Genomic DNA, 17,274 nt, shown 5'->3' with positions numbered 1-17,274 from the left:
TTATTTATCACAGCAAGTAAAACAAGTAACCGGCTATAAAGCCTGAAATCTATAATAACTTTTGTTTTTTAATAGCTTGATTTATAACATTTTAGGTACAAAAATTCCCTCTTTGTGTTTGTGAAGACTGGATGTTCATCCATTGCTTTAACTCTCTGCCTCCAAAATATTACATAGAATAGAGCAGACCTATAATACAGTGTAAACTGTCTTTTACTTTGAAACAGGATTATTGTACATGAAGTCATTTAAAAATGTTTTAGAGATAAGAACACATTTTTAATTACCAAAACTGAAAAAGGCAATCGTGGTTAAACAATAAACAAATACACTCAAAATGGTTCAGGGTAGATATTTGTATTTAAACTATGTTCAAAAAACAAAATTAAAAAATGTCCTTAAATCCTGCAATATCTTTTAGATGTAGGTTACAAATTTAATAATAAATAAATGAAAATAACCTGAATTTTTTTAAATCAATGGACTTAGTATAAATACGTTTTCTGCCAGTTTGTTTTTTTATTATTTTTTCCGCCACTTCATATAAATTTTTAAATGCTTAAAACAACAGGTGATTTTTATGATTTTAACAAGTTAACATTAATATTTTTGCACGCAACATCATTTTTTTTTTTCCAGACAGTGAACCTCTCTGTCATGAATAAATAACCCAACATTTTCATAGCTGCATTTTTTTCGGCGTTCCTTTTTTGAGATAAACCCAAAAAACATTTCAAATTATTTAACAATAAACGTCAGGAAATAAAACGCACGTGTCTTATTTTGGTGGGAGAGGATAATCCGGAAGAACTTTCGTATCAGCGGAACTATTTCCGGTGGTCGGGAGCTCATGTTGCACGTTATCATGTGAAGTCCTTGGTGCATTTTTCTCTCAAAATGCGATAAATATTGTCCAGTTTCCTGATTATAAACTCCGTGTATCGCTGCGGTTATTTTCCGGTAACCTGCTGGTGTCGACGGTCCGTCTGGATTCTCTGATCCGGTGAGAAAATCGATAAACACTCAGATAACCTCTGTGTCTTCTGTCCAGGTATAAATGTATATTTATCCAGTCTGTGTTTTTATCTTTTAGCTCACGTTAGCGGTTTCAAACATGATTAAGCATCATGTGTGTTATTTTAACTTCTGGTTGAACTGAAGCTAAATGTGCGCTGCAGGCTGATCTGCTGGATGAAGGTGACACCAGACTGCATTTACAAAATCTCATATTTAAGACTGTTTTGCTGATTAGGAAGCCGCAGATGGATAATTAATTACACTTAACACATTATAGAAGTCCTCAGGGGTCACTTTTTATTTCGGCTAACATGAGAACATCTTAATTCACAAAAAAATAAATAAATAAATAACGTGTAATTCAATAATAATTTAACAAGATGACATAACAGAATGTAACACATTTCAGGTTTTTATATTCTATTGATTTATAATCATAGGTATGCACACACAGTAAAATAAAGGAAATCATTGATTTGTTGATGTCAAACAACACATCTGGATTTTACAGTTTTTTTTAAACAGCTGGAGTCACTTAAAGTTAAATAAGTATTAAATTAGTAGTAATGATAATATCAGCACCTCATCAGTATCGGCATTTATTGGCTTTCAATTGAAATATTGGAATCAGCCAACAGCCAGATTTTTTATATCAGAAACAGATTTTTTTTTATTTAAATTGACTAAATGAACATTTGCAAAACATCAACCGTAAGTTAGTGTCTTTCATATTTTGCACAACTGATGAATGTTACACACGCAGAAAAGTATTGTATTTCATGTCTTACTCTGCTGGTGACATCGTGATAAAAGTGTGCATAATATGATGTTAATTCTACTCCAGGAGAGGCTTTATTATTGCTAAAATAAGGTGAAAAAAGTGGATTTATAGGTCAGTATCGATATATTGTCAATATTGTGCATACTGGATGCTGTTATCTTGCTGAATTGGCCCAGAAGACACTAAATATGATAAAAATTCTTATGTATGTACAGGTGGATACAGTCAAGAAATAACAAATGCAGTTTTTATTTTATTATTATATTCATTTTATTTATTAGTTTGGTAAAAAAATAAATAAATAAATAAATAAAATAAATATCAGCCTAGATGGCAGCGGGGAGGGTTTCTGTGTATTTGGGGGCGTGTCAGATTGCTAAATATATTATCTTCATACTCAAATGTGAGTAAAATGTCCGTAATTTTAGGCGTCCGATGCAAAGTATTGGTGGTTAATACTTGATTTGTTAATGCCAATCAGCGGCTCTGTGGTGATTTTGCAGTTTACAGTCTTTAGTCACAGTTGTTGGGACGTTTACCAGCTGAAAGAAAAGGTAATAATAAAAGTTTTACTTTATTTCCTCCTCTGGTTTGTTTCAGAAATGTCTTCATTATGGAGCCTCCGGCCGATGCTGACGTCTCTGCTCCAAGGTGAGTTTACACACCTGCACACGTGCAGAGACTCTGCAGCAGCTGCGCAGACTCTGCAGCAGCTGCGCAGACTCACCTGCTGATGCTGAGATTCACACACACTCCAGTTTTATATTAAAACGTCTCTAAGAGCCACAAGAGCTCAAACTAAACCACTCGCAGAGAAACACACTTTATCAAATTAAAAGCACTTCAGTTCAAAGATCTGGTTAATTTTAAATCACGTACAGAGCTAAAAGTCATCTGCTGCCGGATTATGAACAACAGTTGTTTGAAATGGAAGAAAGTTCACGAGATTTGAGAAATTTGTTTCTTTAAGAGAAGATAAATGTAAAGTGAAGATAAATGCAAAATCTCATTTTATCACAATAAGAGCTGCTCATTTATGGAACAGCTGCAGTGTGGAATAAAAAACTTAGAACATTTAACAAATTTAAACATGTTTTAAATGAACGAAAAAATGTATTTTATTATATTATATTATATTATCTTATATTATTTTATATTATATTATATTATATTATATACAGATATGATACATGACAGGTCGGCTGCTTTGAATAGTGAAACTTGAAGGAGTTTTCCTCTTGGTTGCTGTAAGTAGAAAAGCTCTCACCCTCTCAGGTTGAGCGCTATATTCAGAATTCTTAAAAGCAACTCAATAAACAGAAAATCACTGAATGTCCACACAAAATTTCGAGTTTTAGAGTTCAAACCTTTTAGTGAATCTTTTCAATAAAGCAGTGAGCAGTTACAGAGCTCTGGATCAGAAACGCCTCTCCCTGGCCGACAACATCAGCGAGTCAGCCTGCAGTCTGACGGCCTGTCTGTCCCTGATCCAGTATTTTATACTATTTACAACGAGGAAATGTGAGTGAAGGTAGAGTCGTCCTCTGGTTGGCTCCCCTCGTCATCTGGCTCCCCATTCAGCGTGGCATTTTCTCTGGATTGGTCAGCTTCGAGGACAGTCCCTTTTTAGGAGTTGTTTGTTCCTTTTCTGCATGACCTGTTGAACTCAGTCACAGAGACCAGACACCCACACTCTCTTTTTTTGTCTCATATACAAAAATATTTCCTCATTTTTGTCTCTGTTTACGGATGACCTTAACATGACACTCCTAAATGACCTGTACAGTAGCATTTCAATTCCTCTAACGTAGTTTCAGCATTCTCACTTCATAATTTTTGCAATTGCATAACAATTTTAACCTTTCTCGGACAGATCCTTAAGGGCTCATGTCACATGAAACTTGTTCCCTATCTTAGCATTATAATCACACTTTAGCTGAAATCATTTGTTTATTCAGTTTGTTCTTGTTTTTGTCTTAATTCTTGTTTAATTAGATTACAGTTTATTTGGTGAATATTGGGGCAGAAATTTGGAATATTTATGTTTAATATTAAGGGTTTTTTTTGTTTTTTTTTTAAATAAAGTTAAAAGAAGAGGGTAGGATTTTGGAAGTATTCACTTCCTCGTGCTCCTTTTCTCACATAAAATACACTTCTTTATGGAAAATGTCTGATGGGCATTTTGGTGTCGTTTTTCTTGCATAGATCTTTTTTGGCATTTTTTAAATAAAGTTTGGACTAAGTCTGTACATGTTTAACATTTGAATAACGTCTCGCTCTGTGCAGCGTCCCAGCATGCCTCAGCCTGGACCGGTCCCATCCTCTCCAGGACGATGGCCACCCTCAACCAGATGCACCGCAAGGGGAAACCCAAAACGCCTCCTAAGCCTATCAGCGCCACGTTCGGCCGTCCGCAGATGAGGGCGGTGATCCTGAAGACCATGATCCGAAAACCCAAGAAGCCCAACTCCGCCAACAGGAAGTGCGCTCGAGTGCGGCTGTCCAACGGGAAGGAGGCGGTGGTGTTCATCCCCGGGGAGGGACACAACCTGCAGGAGCACAACGTGGTGCTGGTGGAGGGCGGGAAGAAGCAGGACCTGCCCGGAGTGAAACTGCGAGTGGTGCGAGGGAAATATGACTGTGCTCACGTGGTGAAGAAGAAACAGTAGAGGAGCAACGCCGCTGTGTGTGTGTGTGTGTCCGATGTCTCATTAATAAATGTGTGTGTTCTTCTTATCACGTGGGTGAATTTCTCGAGAGTCAGATTTTAGACGCAGATAGACGTCACATACACAGCCGGGCCAAAAGTTTATAGACGCCTGAGCAGTCCTCCTTTACAAGGAGCTGGTCTCCGTTTATCAGGTTTTGTCAGACACGGATGGCCGGGGTGTGACTTTGATTTTTTTTTTCTCTGAAGCTACAAATATTTTATTTTATTTTTTTATTTTATTCATTTATTTTAATGATTTATTATGTAATTTTATGTTATTTCATTTTATTTTTATTTAGTTATTTTATTTTTATTTAGTCACTGGGTGCCGTGACGGGATCGCAAACAAATAAACAACAACAAAAACAGAAAATATACAAAACTAAGAAAAACAAATGTATTGGTGTGTGCCTAAATCAGTCTTGGAGGAAATATTAAGTTCCTTTACTAAAGTTTTAAGTATTATTACCAACTGTTGAAATACTCCAAATAAAGTAAAAGTCCTGCATTTAAAATATTACTCAGGTAAAAATATGAAAGTATCATCAGGGAAATGTACATAAAGTATAAAATGAAAAGTACCCAATGTAGAAAAACAAAAAAAGAACACTCAAAAAGTCAAAATTATTTTTTAAAAAAAAGAAAGAAAGAAAATGACTGAAGTGTTTATCAAAATAGTTGCCAATTAATTATTTGACTTATTGTTTTAATGTACTTGTTAACTTTTTGGCAGATGAACTTGTAACAAAACATATTCAATGAGCTCTTCTCATGCTTTTTATGCAGTAATATTTATCTGTAAAGTAACTAGTAAATAAAATTTGTAGATAAACATGTTGAAGTAAAAAGTACAATATTTCCTTCTGAAATGTAGTGTAGTGTAGTGTAGTGTAGTATACAGTATAAACATGGAAAGAAGGCCCCAAAAAATGAGCAAGAAATTAGAAAAGGAAAAAGAAATTTTAAAAATAATTTTTTTTAAAAATTAAAAACAAGGAAATGGCTGAAAAAAGCTAAAGAATTGTAATAATTATAATTTTGTAATATGATTTTAAATATTTAATTTCGATACTAATAAGTTTAATAATTGTTTTCCCTACCTTTTTCAAAATAATTTTCTAAATCAGCCAATTTCTTGCAATTTGTGGAACCTTTCTTTCAAGTTTTGGGGGGGACAATCACCATTTTGCTCAGAGTTCATGGGCTGAAATGCCTGTGAAATGTGTCTGAAAGCATCACAAGTGATGTCGCTCCATGTTTCAAAGGGTTAATTTCATTTGCCAGTTTGTGCAGCTGCAGTTCACCTTCCGGCCAGCAGCGGCAGCACTGAACGTAAAGCTGAGCAGCTGCTGAGCGAGGAAGACGTGTGCGCCATGTTTGAGTTTTTGTTGAATTTACCTGCGTTTCACCGGAGTAAAAGTCGTGTTTGGGGCCGTTTAATGAGTCCTGACATCATCGTGAATTCACCTGACAGGCTGTTGAGAAGTTCTACTTTACTCATATGAATTAATATGTTTAATATTACTTCTGAAAAATAACTTTATCGGCGTTAAAAGACAGAAATGCGCGTTTCTCTGTCGCAGCCGTCCAGGACTGCTTTACGTTATCTGACGCCTGCACCGGAGCTAGCAAACAGAGCTAGCATCCTAGCACTCCGTTAACACAAAGTCAAAGCAGTCGTCCTCTCCCGGAGGATTTTCTTACTTCTGTAGTATTTTTGTGTGTTTTTTTAACGCCGTGGCTCTTCGGGAGTCTGCTGAGAACTACGGTAACGGTTTGTGTTTGTGTGTTTCGGTGAACGTTAACGTGTTATTTTACGATTAGCAAGCTAGCTTTAACCGTTAGCTTCAGAGCGATATATTAGCTTGTTAGCGCTTTTCTCATCTCTGATTGGCTGAATCGCTTTAATTAACGCGTCCAACACGCGCAACGTTACCAGCTAACTTTAATCAATGATAATCGATGACGTGACAATTCATACATAACTTTAAATGTGTAATGAAGTTACATTTTCAATGCGGGACTTGTTACAGAGTATTTTTGCAGTATTACAACAAGAAAGCATGATTTAAATACTTACTCCACCATTGTTAACGATAAATGGCGAGATGTTTTAGGGACTGTTCGTTATTTATGGGAGCGGAGGGGGTGAATCAAAGGGGCGCGCATGTCAAGTCATTTTTAAGCACTGGGTTATTATTTTGGTTTTGGGGGAAAGTACCCAGCTTTAACTGTTTGGCACATTTTATGCGCTTTTCATTCTTAATTTTTTGATAATTTTGGCTGTGTTAATGCATGTGGCATACATTTTGGCGAGATTGTTTATTTTTGTTTAATCAGCTCAGCTCCTACAATAAGTCTAAAATACACTGTGGAAACTAAATAGTTACATTCAGACTGTTCAGGTCCAAAAATGCTCCATTGAAACCCATTTAAACTGACATTTTTGATCCCACAGCCATCAGAGCAGAAAAACATGTATTATTTCCGGGTGTCATTCTGGGCTTTTGACTTGGATTTTGCACAAGATTACATCATTTTGAAAAAATCAGATTTGGCCAATGGAGAAAATACATACTATTTCCAATATAGGTGCACTGTCACAGTCAGTGTTGCTGCAAATTATTGACATATCTCAGGCTTTGATCATTAAAAAGTACTTTTCATGTAGTATATTGAAAGTAATTTCATCTAAAAACATAGGGGCATCATGATAAAACTCTGTCATTGGAAAGGTTAAAATAATGAAAATTGATGAATGTTTGGTATTTATGATTAGGACTGATGTTGGTTAAAAAATATCAACTCAGTGAAAGTAAAAAAAATCATATTGATTTATAATATTTTTTATAGCTGATTTTGAAAAGTGCATTTTCTGTGCAGAGCAGTATGTGTATTTGACACTGCACAAAAAATAATGTTTGAAATAAATGTTTCTGCTAATCATTGACGTATCATAGGCCCAGATAATGCATGTAGTATATTGAAAACAATTCACGTTTTGTGTTTTTAATCTAAATAATGGTGGCATCGTAACAAAAACCTGATATTTAATGGGTTAAAATTCTGAAAATTAATGAATATTTCATATTAATGATTTGGACTGATGTTGGTTAAAAAAAATATTCAGAAAACCTAGAAAATAATATTGATGTATAGTATTTTTTAAAGCTTGATTTTGAAAAGCTCATTTTGTGCATAGAGCAATATGAGAGAGTGTAATATTAAAGTGTCCCTCTGGGTTAATATTTTGTATTTATTTTAATAAAGATTTTTTTAAAGAAAACATGCCTTTCAAGACCAAAAAAATCGGCAAAATTACAGCATTTATCATAGCCAGAAACTGTAAGATTTCTAACTGTGTCCTTCTGTCTTTGTCTCAGAGGCCTTGCGGAGACGTGTCCACCCTCAGAAGGAGCAGAGCATGAGGAGATGAATGGAGTCAAAGTGAAAGAGGAGCAAAATGAAGACGACTGTCAGCAGCTTCCTGCCCAAGGTCGGGTTCATTATTAAAATATATCCATGCAAAAAACTCTTTACATGTGACAACAACAGGGCTGGTTTTAGTTTCAAAAATACGGCACTACTACCAATACCCTTAAAGTAATACCAATACCCACAGAAACTTCACCAAATACCCATCACATAAATGAAAGCATTCACTTCCAGAAAATGCCACCAGTCGTCCCGTACTTTCTAACATGCTGGTGCCATCTTTCGTTTTTGTATTAAATTGCCTGATTTCATTTGCCTAAATCCTGCATAGTTTTAACCCATGTAAAGCACTTTATAACTTTGTTTTGAAAAGTGCTTTATAAGTAAAATATATTATATGTATTTTTTTTTTTTATTTTATTTCCTCAGCGTGCTGAATAGCCATCTCTGTTAAATACAGCGTCCTCCACTTCACCACAGAGTGCACGTCTGGTATCTGCTACAGTAGTTACACAGGTTACGTTCAAGCAGCAACCTCCGACAGTGGAGTCCCAAAACCTGCAGTTCCTCTAATGGCCACTTGAGGCTGGCTCCAAAACAGAGTCAATCCCTTTAATTTTTTTAGCATTTCAGCAGCTCCGGGTCCCTCCTCTCAGTCAGTGTTTTCTTTTTTTTATGTGTTTTTGGTTAGAAACCTTATTAAGGTCTGTGGTAACACCAGCTGAACAGACTTTGTTTTCTTCCACGACATAAAATAAGTCAGTAAATGCCCCACTGTGGGCGCTGAGCTGTTATGTGCCTTAAAAAAAGGTGATTGCCAACAAGTAGCTAAATGAGGCGTTGATGACGCTTAGACGCATTGCTCGAAAAGCGACGCCAGTGAAACAGCTGTTCCCCTACGGGACGGCGTGCCAGTCGGGTACTGCTCTCATGCTGCTGCGTGGCGCATTTTTCTCTCGGCCCCTACGACTACAGAACATCATCGCGCTGAAAATGAATAAGTCCTCAAATTAATTTCAAAAATCTGCATGAAAGGTTACACCAACAATATCGCATCAGCTGCGTCAGTATAAACCAATAAACAACTCTACATTCAATAAATGTATTTCCAAAAATGTTGAACTTCTGTACATTTCTAGACACAGTTTATATTTTATATGAAGTCGATAATTTGTTTGAGTTATTAATGTCGGTATAATTTCCTGCAGGAGACATCGAGACAGCAGAAGAACCAGCATTAAAACAAAGCGGCCGTCGGTCTCGGCCCCGTCACCGCTGCTCAGTATGCAGCAGGGAGTTCTCCCGGCCGTCTCGGCTGGCGGACCACATGAACTCGCACTCTGGCGACAAACCATACAGCTGCCCCATATGCGGAAAGCGCTTCAGCAAGAAGATAAACGCGTCGGTGCACCAGCGGGTTCACACCGGTGAGAAGCCGTACTCCTGTCCGGACTGCGGGGTCAGCTACGCCCAGCTGGGCTGCCTGCGGAGGCACCGGCTCGGACACGCCGCAGAGAAACCCTTCTACTGCTCGGTGTGCGGCCGCGGCTTCGTTCAGCGGCGGCATCTCGTACAACACGAACGGACGCACACCGGAGAGAGGCCGTTCTGCTGCCCGGTGTGCCCCAAACGCTTCGCCTCCAGGACGGGCCTCAGCGATCACAAGAAGAGCCACGCGGAGGAGAACCTCCTCTCCTGCTCAGTCTGCAAGAAGGTTTTCTCCACGCCGTCGTCCTTCAGGGACCACGTGAGGCTCCACACCGGGCAGAAGCCTCATCCCTGCTCGCTGTGCTCCAAGAGCTTCAACCGGCCGGGCCTGCTGAGGAAGCACCTGCTGAGACACGCAGAGGAGGAGGATGCGGTCGCAGCTGCAGCTGCCGCTGGCGAGGTGAGCTTCAGGTTTATAACTAACGGCCGGTGAAGCAAAACAGGGAATATTCGTGTGTGAGCTTCAACCGTTTTATAACTGATTAAACCGGCATTTGGCATCGACAGCTTCTGGCAAATGATAAACTAGCCTACATCAGCAATCTGTGGCGTCAGGGTGCCGAATCCGACCAGTTTGAACTGGAGACACGGGTCATTATGTTCCGCTCAGGAGCCCGAGTCAAGCGCGCCTCCTGGTTAAATTTTGTAAACTGGTCCGGTCCAGTTTTTGACTTAACATCAGACTGATCCGAAAGCTTTCACACGAGCCCAAGTCTGTTGGTCAAAATGACGACGTCAGAGAAAATCGATTTATCACAGGAGCAAAAACCATCCGAAACGTTCAGAAATCAAATCACCTGTGAACGCACCGACTGCGTGTGTCAGTGCGTTAATTTGCCTTCTCCAAAAAGAAATATTTTTTGTGACTAAATCAAATGATTTTTTTTTGTCTTAAAAATCAGGAGGAAACGCCTCACGGCTGCCTCCTGTGCCACAAAGACTTCTCCACTGCCGAGAAGCTGCAGCTGCACCAGCAGCTCCACCACAGGGCGCGGAAGTTTGTGTGCGACATTTGCGGCCGAGGTTTCAGCAGAGCGTCGCACCTGAGGGAGCACGTCCGCTCTCACACCGGAGAGAGGCCGTTCCAGTGCGACGTCTGCAAGAAACGCTTCACCATGCATCGAGTGTTTAAGAAGCACCAGGAGATCCACAGCAGGGGACGCCACGCCGCCGCCAGACCCGACAACAGCTCCACACCGTCGGACGCAGATGACACGGTGAGCGTCACACCCACCACTGACAAGTAATCATTAACCCTTTGAAACCCGAGCAAATTGGCTTACTTTCTTTCAAAAACACGGAAAGGTGGAAATGAGCAAATTAACAACCAATGACCCCAAAACGAACAAGAAAATTAGTGAAACAATAAAGAAAACAAAGTGTAAAAAAACTGCTTGAAATGTTATAATAATTCTGAAACACAATTTTAATTACTTATTTAATCCAAGTGTAGCTTTTTTAACAATATTTTTATTTACTTGTTTTAATTTATTGTGTAACATTTCTTGCCGAGTTGCAGCGAAGAAGAGGGATGTTACATCAGGTTTCAAAGGGTTAAGTGACACATCACAACAGCAGACACAATGAATCGATCAACAGAAAATAATCTAGTATTTTGATAACCGTAAACACACATGCCAAGGATTAGCAGTTTACAGTAAATATGATATCTGCTGCTCTTCTCTTTAGTGTATCTTCAGTTTCTGGACTGTTAATCAAACAGCTGCTGTTCGTTACAGAAGCTCAGTGACGGCGCTCTGAACGGGCTGAAGGTTGAAAATACTGACGGTGAAGTGGAGGCGACACATTCACTGACGGGTGAGAACATCAGTTTATGTTCATTTAACCATGAAAGGCTGTGTATACTGAAATAATGACATTATATACACGTCAGTGCACAATAATGTTTATTCAAACCACAGAGGAGCACCTTTTCTCAGTCTTTACTTAAAGGGACAGTTCACCCAAAAAACGAGCGCACAAACGTGAATGCAGCTCCCACTAGGCTAAAAACATGACACCAATGACGTTTTTCAAAACAACTTGGCATGTTTGGGCTTCAGGACACTTGGATTATTTGGACAAGCAGTATGGAGACATTTTTTGATTTTATTCTGTATTTTGTTAACAACCTTCTCACCATTTGCTTCAATTGTTTGGGAGATGAGGGCAACGTGCTTTCCCTGTGAACCTCCAGCAGTGTTTTTTTCATTGGCATGAGGCTGAGTGGATAATGACTCTTCATTTTTGGATGAACTATCCCTTTAAGCCCCATTTTAAAACCTGTTAAACTGAAGATAAAATGAATCTGTTTCTTCTCTCTGAGTCCTGCTGATCCCTAACTTTGATCCTGTGTTGATATTTTTAGACGGTGGTCCCGGCAGAGAAAAGAAGCTCCACAGCTGCTCCGTCTGTGGGAAGAGCTACACGAGGCCGTGCAGACTCCGAGAGCACTTCAAGATCCACGCCACAGAGAAGCTGCACTGCTGCTCGATGTGCAACAAGTCCTTCACCACCGTGAGCAGCCTGAGGGCTCACGAGAAGAGTCACATGTCGGACAAACCTCACAGCTGCAGCATCTGCTTCAAGAGCTTCCTGAGGCCCTGCCTGCTCCGGAAACACATGAGGATCCACATCAGGGACGGACTCATCGCCATCCCCGCAGACAAGGTGAGACTTCAGGACACCTGGAGAAGAGCTCAGAGTGAAAGAGATAGACATCACGATGTACATCAAATCAGTGTTTCTGTCGAGCTTAAAGGTCCCTCTGACTCCTCAGTGAGATATGAAGATATCATCAGGTTCATTTAGGTTTAAATATTTATTTTCTGTCAGACATTGAACATGACAAATATACTGTAGAACAGCATCACCAGCTGGAGGACCTATTCTACTAAAACTCACAGAGGTCCAGGTACTAAAATCTCCTCCCAGCAAAGGTCCGAGCCTCATACCTAAAATCAGTATCACCATTAACTTAACATTTTACTTTGATGACGATTAAAGAACGATTATTTTGCTTTTTTTGTGGTTAGTTTTGGTCCTCATAGTGACCATGGTGTGTTAGAGTGTAATAAACATGTGATTTATTATTATTTATTAAACTTTCCAGCATTATATGAAAATGAAAAGCTCCATCTGAAACAAACTTCAGGTAAACTGAAGCACATTGTGCTGATAATAGGCCGACCTCTCCTGACTGCAGGACTCTGACTTCAGCTTCTGTCAAACTTCTGTGCTGTTAATCATTTTACTCAGGAATTAAAAACGTTTGAGTCGGCCTACTTCTCAACTTCAACTGCACAACTTCAAGCTGAAGTTGTGTTTGACAGTGATGAGGTGATGTGGTCTGTTTCAGGAATTCTGGTTCAACGTGAAGACTGAAGAGGAAGAAGAGGAGGAGAGAGAGGAGGGAGGGATGATGAAGGAGGTAAGAAACTGAGCCTTTCAGTCGTCATCAAGTGAGCTGCTGAAAAGCTCCAAACGGACCTCAAGTTGAGACTGTTTTGTCTCCAGGAGTCAGAGGACCTTTCTTCCACCACAGAGTCCCTCATCGCTGAGACCGCACCTCTACCTGGTAACCAAGGTGTCCAGGACATCTTACCGTTGAAGGAGGAAGACAGAGAAGAGGACGAGGAAGGAGACATCAGCGGTTTGATCAACTCTGACGGGGAGGAGGAGGACTGGAGACCAGCACTGATCGGTACGTCAGCGGTTTTCATAATAAGACTAATCGGCAGCTGCGAGCCTGAAAATCGTGATCTGTGTGGGACGTCAAAGCTGGACGGACACGCTCGGGGTTCCCAGAGATCCTTAAAAAGTCTTGAAAGGCATTGAATTTAGTAATCCAAAAATAAGGCTTTGATTGGTATTAACATGCCTTAAATACATCAAGTCCTAAAAATGCAATGCAAAATTTTGCAACAGTTTCATGATGTTGCATTGTTAAATCTCAAAAATAATTGGTGACATCTCTCCATAATTTACCAAACGCTTCTCATATCAATGTCACACAGATCCGGACAGTTGAACCAACAACACTTATTATTTTGTTTGTAAGGAAGTGGAAAGACAAATGCAAAGTGGGAAAAAATACAATCTGCAAGTCATGTTATATTTTACGAAACACATTTGGGTCAAAATTAATAATAATAATAATTTAATAATAATTTATGTTGGTTCATGTTTTAAATAAATTGTTGTTATTGAAAATTGGTCCTAAAGTTTATCCAAATGCATTAAAAATGTCTTAAAAAGTCTTAAATCTACCCTGCAGCCTTAAGCTGCAGGAACCCTGAGACACACTGAGGGTTTATTGATCAGACAGCGGATCCGGCGCAGAGCTCACGCTTAAAGTAAACACAGAACGTCCTCTGACGGTGTCGTCGAGGGACAAAGTTCATTCAGCGTTGATAGAAACAGCCGAACAGCGTGTTAGTCTGCAAAGAGCAGAGAGTAAAAACATGAAGATGCAGACAGTGTGGCGTCTGCTCACACTAAAGATTTCTACAGTTTAAACGTGTAAAATCTTACGCAGTCATCAATAAAACAACTTCTCTATGGTTTCTGACAGTCCTGCAGCTCAAACAAAAGACCAAACTCTGTGACGGCCTGAGCCCACCCCCCTTTGATGAGAAACTGTCAGTCTCCCCCTCGAACAGCTTTGAGCGACAGCTTTTAGCGGAGTGAGGACTGGTGTTTCTCAGCGATGCTCATCTGTATTTCACAGCATGTTGTCTGAGAGTTGTAATGAGGACGATAAACGCCCTCTGCTTTTATTTGTTGGATATGTGCTTTTGAAACATACGTTTACACATAAAAACATTTCTTTGATAAATATTGATGTGAAAAATGACAGCAGATTTAATTTCTTGAACAGAGGACAATTCCCAGCGATTTCACGCAGGTACCAAAAAAAAGTCATAATGTGAACAATAGTAATAAAAGATAGGACTTAAATAGCGCTTTTCTAGGTACTCAAAGGTACTTTACATGAAATGTAAAAATATAAACAAATACAGACGCAAACTAAAGAATACAAAGTACATGAACAAAACAGATACAAATACAAGAAGAGAACGCAAAAGCAAAAATTCAGAGGATATGGCGGCTCGTCTGCGTGTTGTCTTCACTGATCTCGTCAGCGAGCTTTTCGTCCTCCACAGTTGACTTCATGTTGAAGGCGTTCGACTCCGGATCACGGTGCTATTAGCCTGCGTAGTCCATTCTTTGTGGGTCTGACTCTGAGGTCAGGAAAACCAGATACCGAGCGTCTCACTGATGATGTGCTTCATGTCGCTGACAGAACAAGATCGAGGGATCGACGCGGACAGCGATGGGAAAAAGAAGCACTGCTGTCCTGTTTGTGGTCGAGACTGTTTTAAGGCGTCTGCGCTGCAGAAACACCTGAGGATCCACTCGGGGGAGCGCCCCTTTCAGTGCCCCACCTGCAACAAGAGCTTCACCCAACACGTGCACATGACGGAGCACCTGAGGATCCACACCGGGGAGAAACCCTACACCTGCTCCGACTGCAACAAGAGCTTCACCTTCTCCAGCGCCCTGCGCCGACACCAGCGGCTGCACACCGACGCCCGGCCGTACCAGTGCTCCGTCTGCCAGAAGACCTTCAAACAGCAGAGCTCGCTCAAGAGCCACCAGCTGACGCACTCGGGGGTCCGCTACCAGTGTCCTCTCTGCAGCAAGAGCTTCAGCCGCGCCCTGGAGCTCACCTACCACGTGAACGTGCACTCCGACACCCGGCCGTACTTCTGCAACATCTGCAAGAAGAACCTGAGCGGAGCCCGGATCTTCCGCAACCACATGAAGAAACACGAGTCGCCAAACGCGCCGCCGCAGAGAGCAGGAGAGACGGACGGTGAGATCTCAGCGGTCTGACGGCGTGAGCCTGAAGAGACGCCGAGAAAACCGCCTGTCTCTGTAAAGACATTCCCAGCAGCCCAACATGTGTGGACTGCTGGTTGCTAGGTAACCAGTGAGGACGCTTGAGACTGAACGCTGAGTTTCATTCAGAACATTTTTAGTTGCAGCACTAAAACAAAACATTAGTTAGTAATTTAAATCTCACTGATCCTGACAGTGAGACGACACTTCAGATGGATTTTGGTCTCATATCTGTGAAGGTTTTTTTAATATATATATATTTTTGGTGCTTAAAACACAGTTTGGTCAAAGAGAAATGACATCACTTCTTGTCTATGTGAAGGTCAAAGGTCAGTGCCTTTCTCGAGGACTCTATATTAGGGATGGGGATCAAAACAGGGTTCTGTTGAGGACCCAGTTCTGTTTTTTTCAAAACCCAAAATTCAATAACGTTTGAGCTAATCGATACTGCCGTCGAGTCCCTCGGTCCTGTGAGGGAGCGCACATTTCGAGTCGAGAAGTCATTTAAATCCAGTCTCTGGTCCGCATATATCGACTGTACATCAAATTAAAACTAGATTTTATTGTATTTTATTTTATTTAAAAGCACAGCACACGTTAATCAACATTTCTGTAAATGTACTGGTGTTTGCCATCAGGCTCATTTTTAACTGTAGTCCACAAGATGTTTCGAAACCTTTAAAACGATAAATGCAGAATCTTCGACTGTCTTCGGGTTGAAAACAAAAAACTCAACTCTGTCAGCTGCTGCTGCAGAACCGCCGGCACGGTCGTCATCGTTCGCTCGCAGCAGCCGAAGCAAACCCAAACTTTGTAGCAAGCCCCCGCAGGTCAAAAACACAGTGTTGAAATCCGAGTAAAAGTCGGCAGGATGGGAGGTAGGAACGAGGTCGCATTAGTTTCACTGTGATGTGTTAAAGGTCGGCTCGGTAAAATGAAAAATCAGTAAAAATATTGTTTTTATTGATAATACAGGGTTTTTGGGCTGAAAATTTTGTTTTTCCAGCAATATAAAAGAAACATTGATTCATTCGTCTTTACACCAGATAATAGAAAAGTATCAATAGTGATATTGATAAAAACTCGGATCGTTAAAGAGTCTCGATAATGGTATCGATATCGATAAAATGTAACGATCCCCATCCCTACTTCATGCAGTACGGTCCATTATTAATCCAAAGACAGTTTGTCGGAGCGCCGAGGCCGTTCTGCTGCGACGGAGCGTCAGTGTGTCATTACACAAACGGGAATCAACGCATCACTTATTTATTTAGAGTAGAAATCAGCGGAGACTCTGCTGTTGTTGTATTCCTTCAGATCAATAAAGTGACTGAGACTGAAAATGAAGAAAAATAAAGTGTTTAAATGTCTTTGGTTTGTCTTTGTTTTACTTCAGAGGGAGGTGTCAGGGGGAGTGGCTGAAGTTTAAATTATTTAATTTTTGTGTGAAGTCTGGCGTCTATGTTTTCTGAGGACGTCTTTATCTAATTTCGTCCATGTTTTCAATACAGTACGGTGGCCCTTAGGGTCAAAATACATGATTTCACAAAACACAACTTTTCAACAAACACAATTCATAAAACAACACAATTTCACGACACAATCGTGAAAAAATCAACATTCACAAACACAACATTTCAACGAAAAACAACATTCACAAAACATCGCAACACACAAACATTTAAAGAAACATTTCACAAAACAACATTTCAGCACACATTTCATAAAACAACAAAACGCCACGACACAACAGTGAAAGACACAACATTTCACAAGAACACTACAACATTTTAAAAAACACATTTCACAAAACATAAAAAACACCACAACATGTCACAAACACTGACGTTTAAAGAAACATTTAACAAAACATCTCAAAAAACACATTTCACAAAACAAAACATGGCGTGAAATGCACGACTTCACAAAGCACATTTTC

At 40.0% G+C, this 17,274-nt stretch overlaps 2 protein-coding genes across 5 annotated transcripts; both read left to right on the top strand.

The window, feature by feature from the left end:
- Positions 1-787: 787 nt before the first annotated feature.
- mrps12 (mitochondrial ribosomal protein S12) lies at positions 788-4,534 on the top strand. Of its 2 annotated transcripts, none has more exons than XM_088084739.1 (3): positions 788-1,051; positions 2,399-2,449; positions 4,085-4,534. In XM_088084739.1, the coding sequence occupies exons 2-3, from the start codon at positions 2,401-2,403 to the stop codon at positions 4,465-4,467; spliced, it is 432 nt and encodes a 143-aa protein (XP_087940865.1). In that variant the 5' UTR covers positions 788-1,051; positions 2,399-2,400; the 3' UTR covers positions 4,468-4,534. The 2 variants fall into 2 exon arrangements, with proteins under 2 accessions (XP_087940865.1, XP_042346720.2); XM_042490786.2 differs by having other exon boundaries at positions 790-1,003.
- An 899-nt stretch (positions 4,535-5,433) lies between these two features.
- LOC121946346 (uncharacterized) lies at positions 5,434-16,705 on the top strand. 3 transcript variants are annotated; one of them, XM_088084736.1, is made up of 9 exons: positions 5,434-6,276; positions 7,892-8,004; positions 9,152-9,831; positions 10,334-10,648; positions 11,174-11,249; positions 11,800-12,101; positions 12,790-12,861; positions 12,948-13,134; positions 14,737-16,705. In XM_088084736.1, exons 2-9 carry the CDS (start codon positions 7,941-7,943, stop codon positions 15,327-15,329), a joined length of 2,289 nt encoding a protein of 762 aa, XP_087940862.1. In that variant the 5' UTR covers positions 5,434-6,276; positions 7,892-7,940; the 3' UTR covers positions 15,330-16,705. The 3 variants fall into 3 exon arrangements, with proteins under 3 accessions (XP_087940862.1, XP_042346831.1, XP_087940861.1); XM_042490897.2 differs by having other exon boundaries at positions 5,435-6,276; positions 11,171-11,249; XM_088084735.1 differs by having other exon boundaries at positions 5,435-6,282; positions 11,171-11,249.
- The last annotated feature ends 569 nt before the right edge of the window (positions 16,706-17,274 follow it).

Source organism: Plectropomus leopardus, chromosome 11 (genome assembly GCF_026936395.1).
Source record: "Plectropomus leopardus strain MGB_pleo_1.0 chromosome 11, ASM2693639v1, whole genome shotgun sequence".
Taxonomy (NCBI): Eukaryota; Metazoa; Chordata; class Actinopteri; order Perciformes; family Serranidae; genus Plectropomus; species Plectropomus leopardus.
This window is presented reverse-complemented; position numbering and strand designations above follow the sequence as displayed.

Coding starts and splice junctions, on each gene's coding strand:
- mrps12 (XM_088084739.1), top strand. CDS start 2,401: ATGTCTTCATTATGGAGCCTCCGGCCGATGCTGACGTCTCTGCTCCAA. Junction 2,450..4,084: donor GCTGACGTCTCTGCTCCAAG/GTGAGTTTACAC, acceptor CGCTCTGTGCAG/CGTCCCAGCATGCCTCAGCC.
- LOC121946346 (XM_042490897.2), top strand. CDS start 7,941: ATGAATGGAGTCAAAGTGAAAGAGGAGCAAAATGAAGACGACTGTCAG. Junction 9,832..10,333: donor CTGCAGCTGCCGCTGGCGAG/GTGAGCTTCAGG, acceptor CTTAAAAATCAG/GAGGAAACGCCTCACGGCTG. Junction 10,649..11,170: donor CGTCGGACGCAGATGACACG/GTGAGCGTCACA, acceptor TGTTCGTTACAG/AAGCTCAGTGACGGCGCTCT.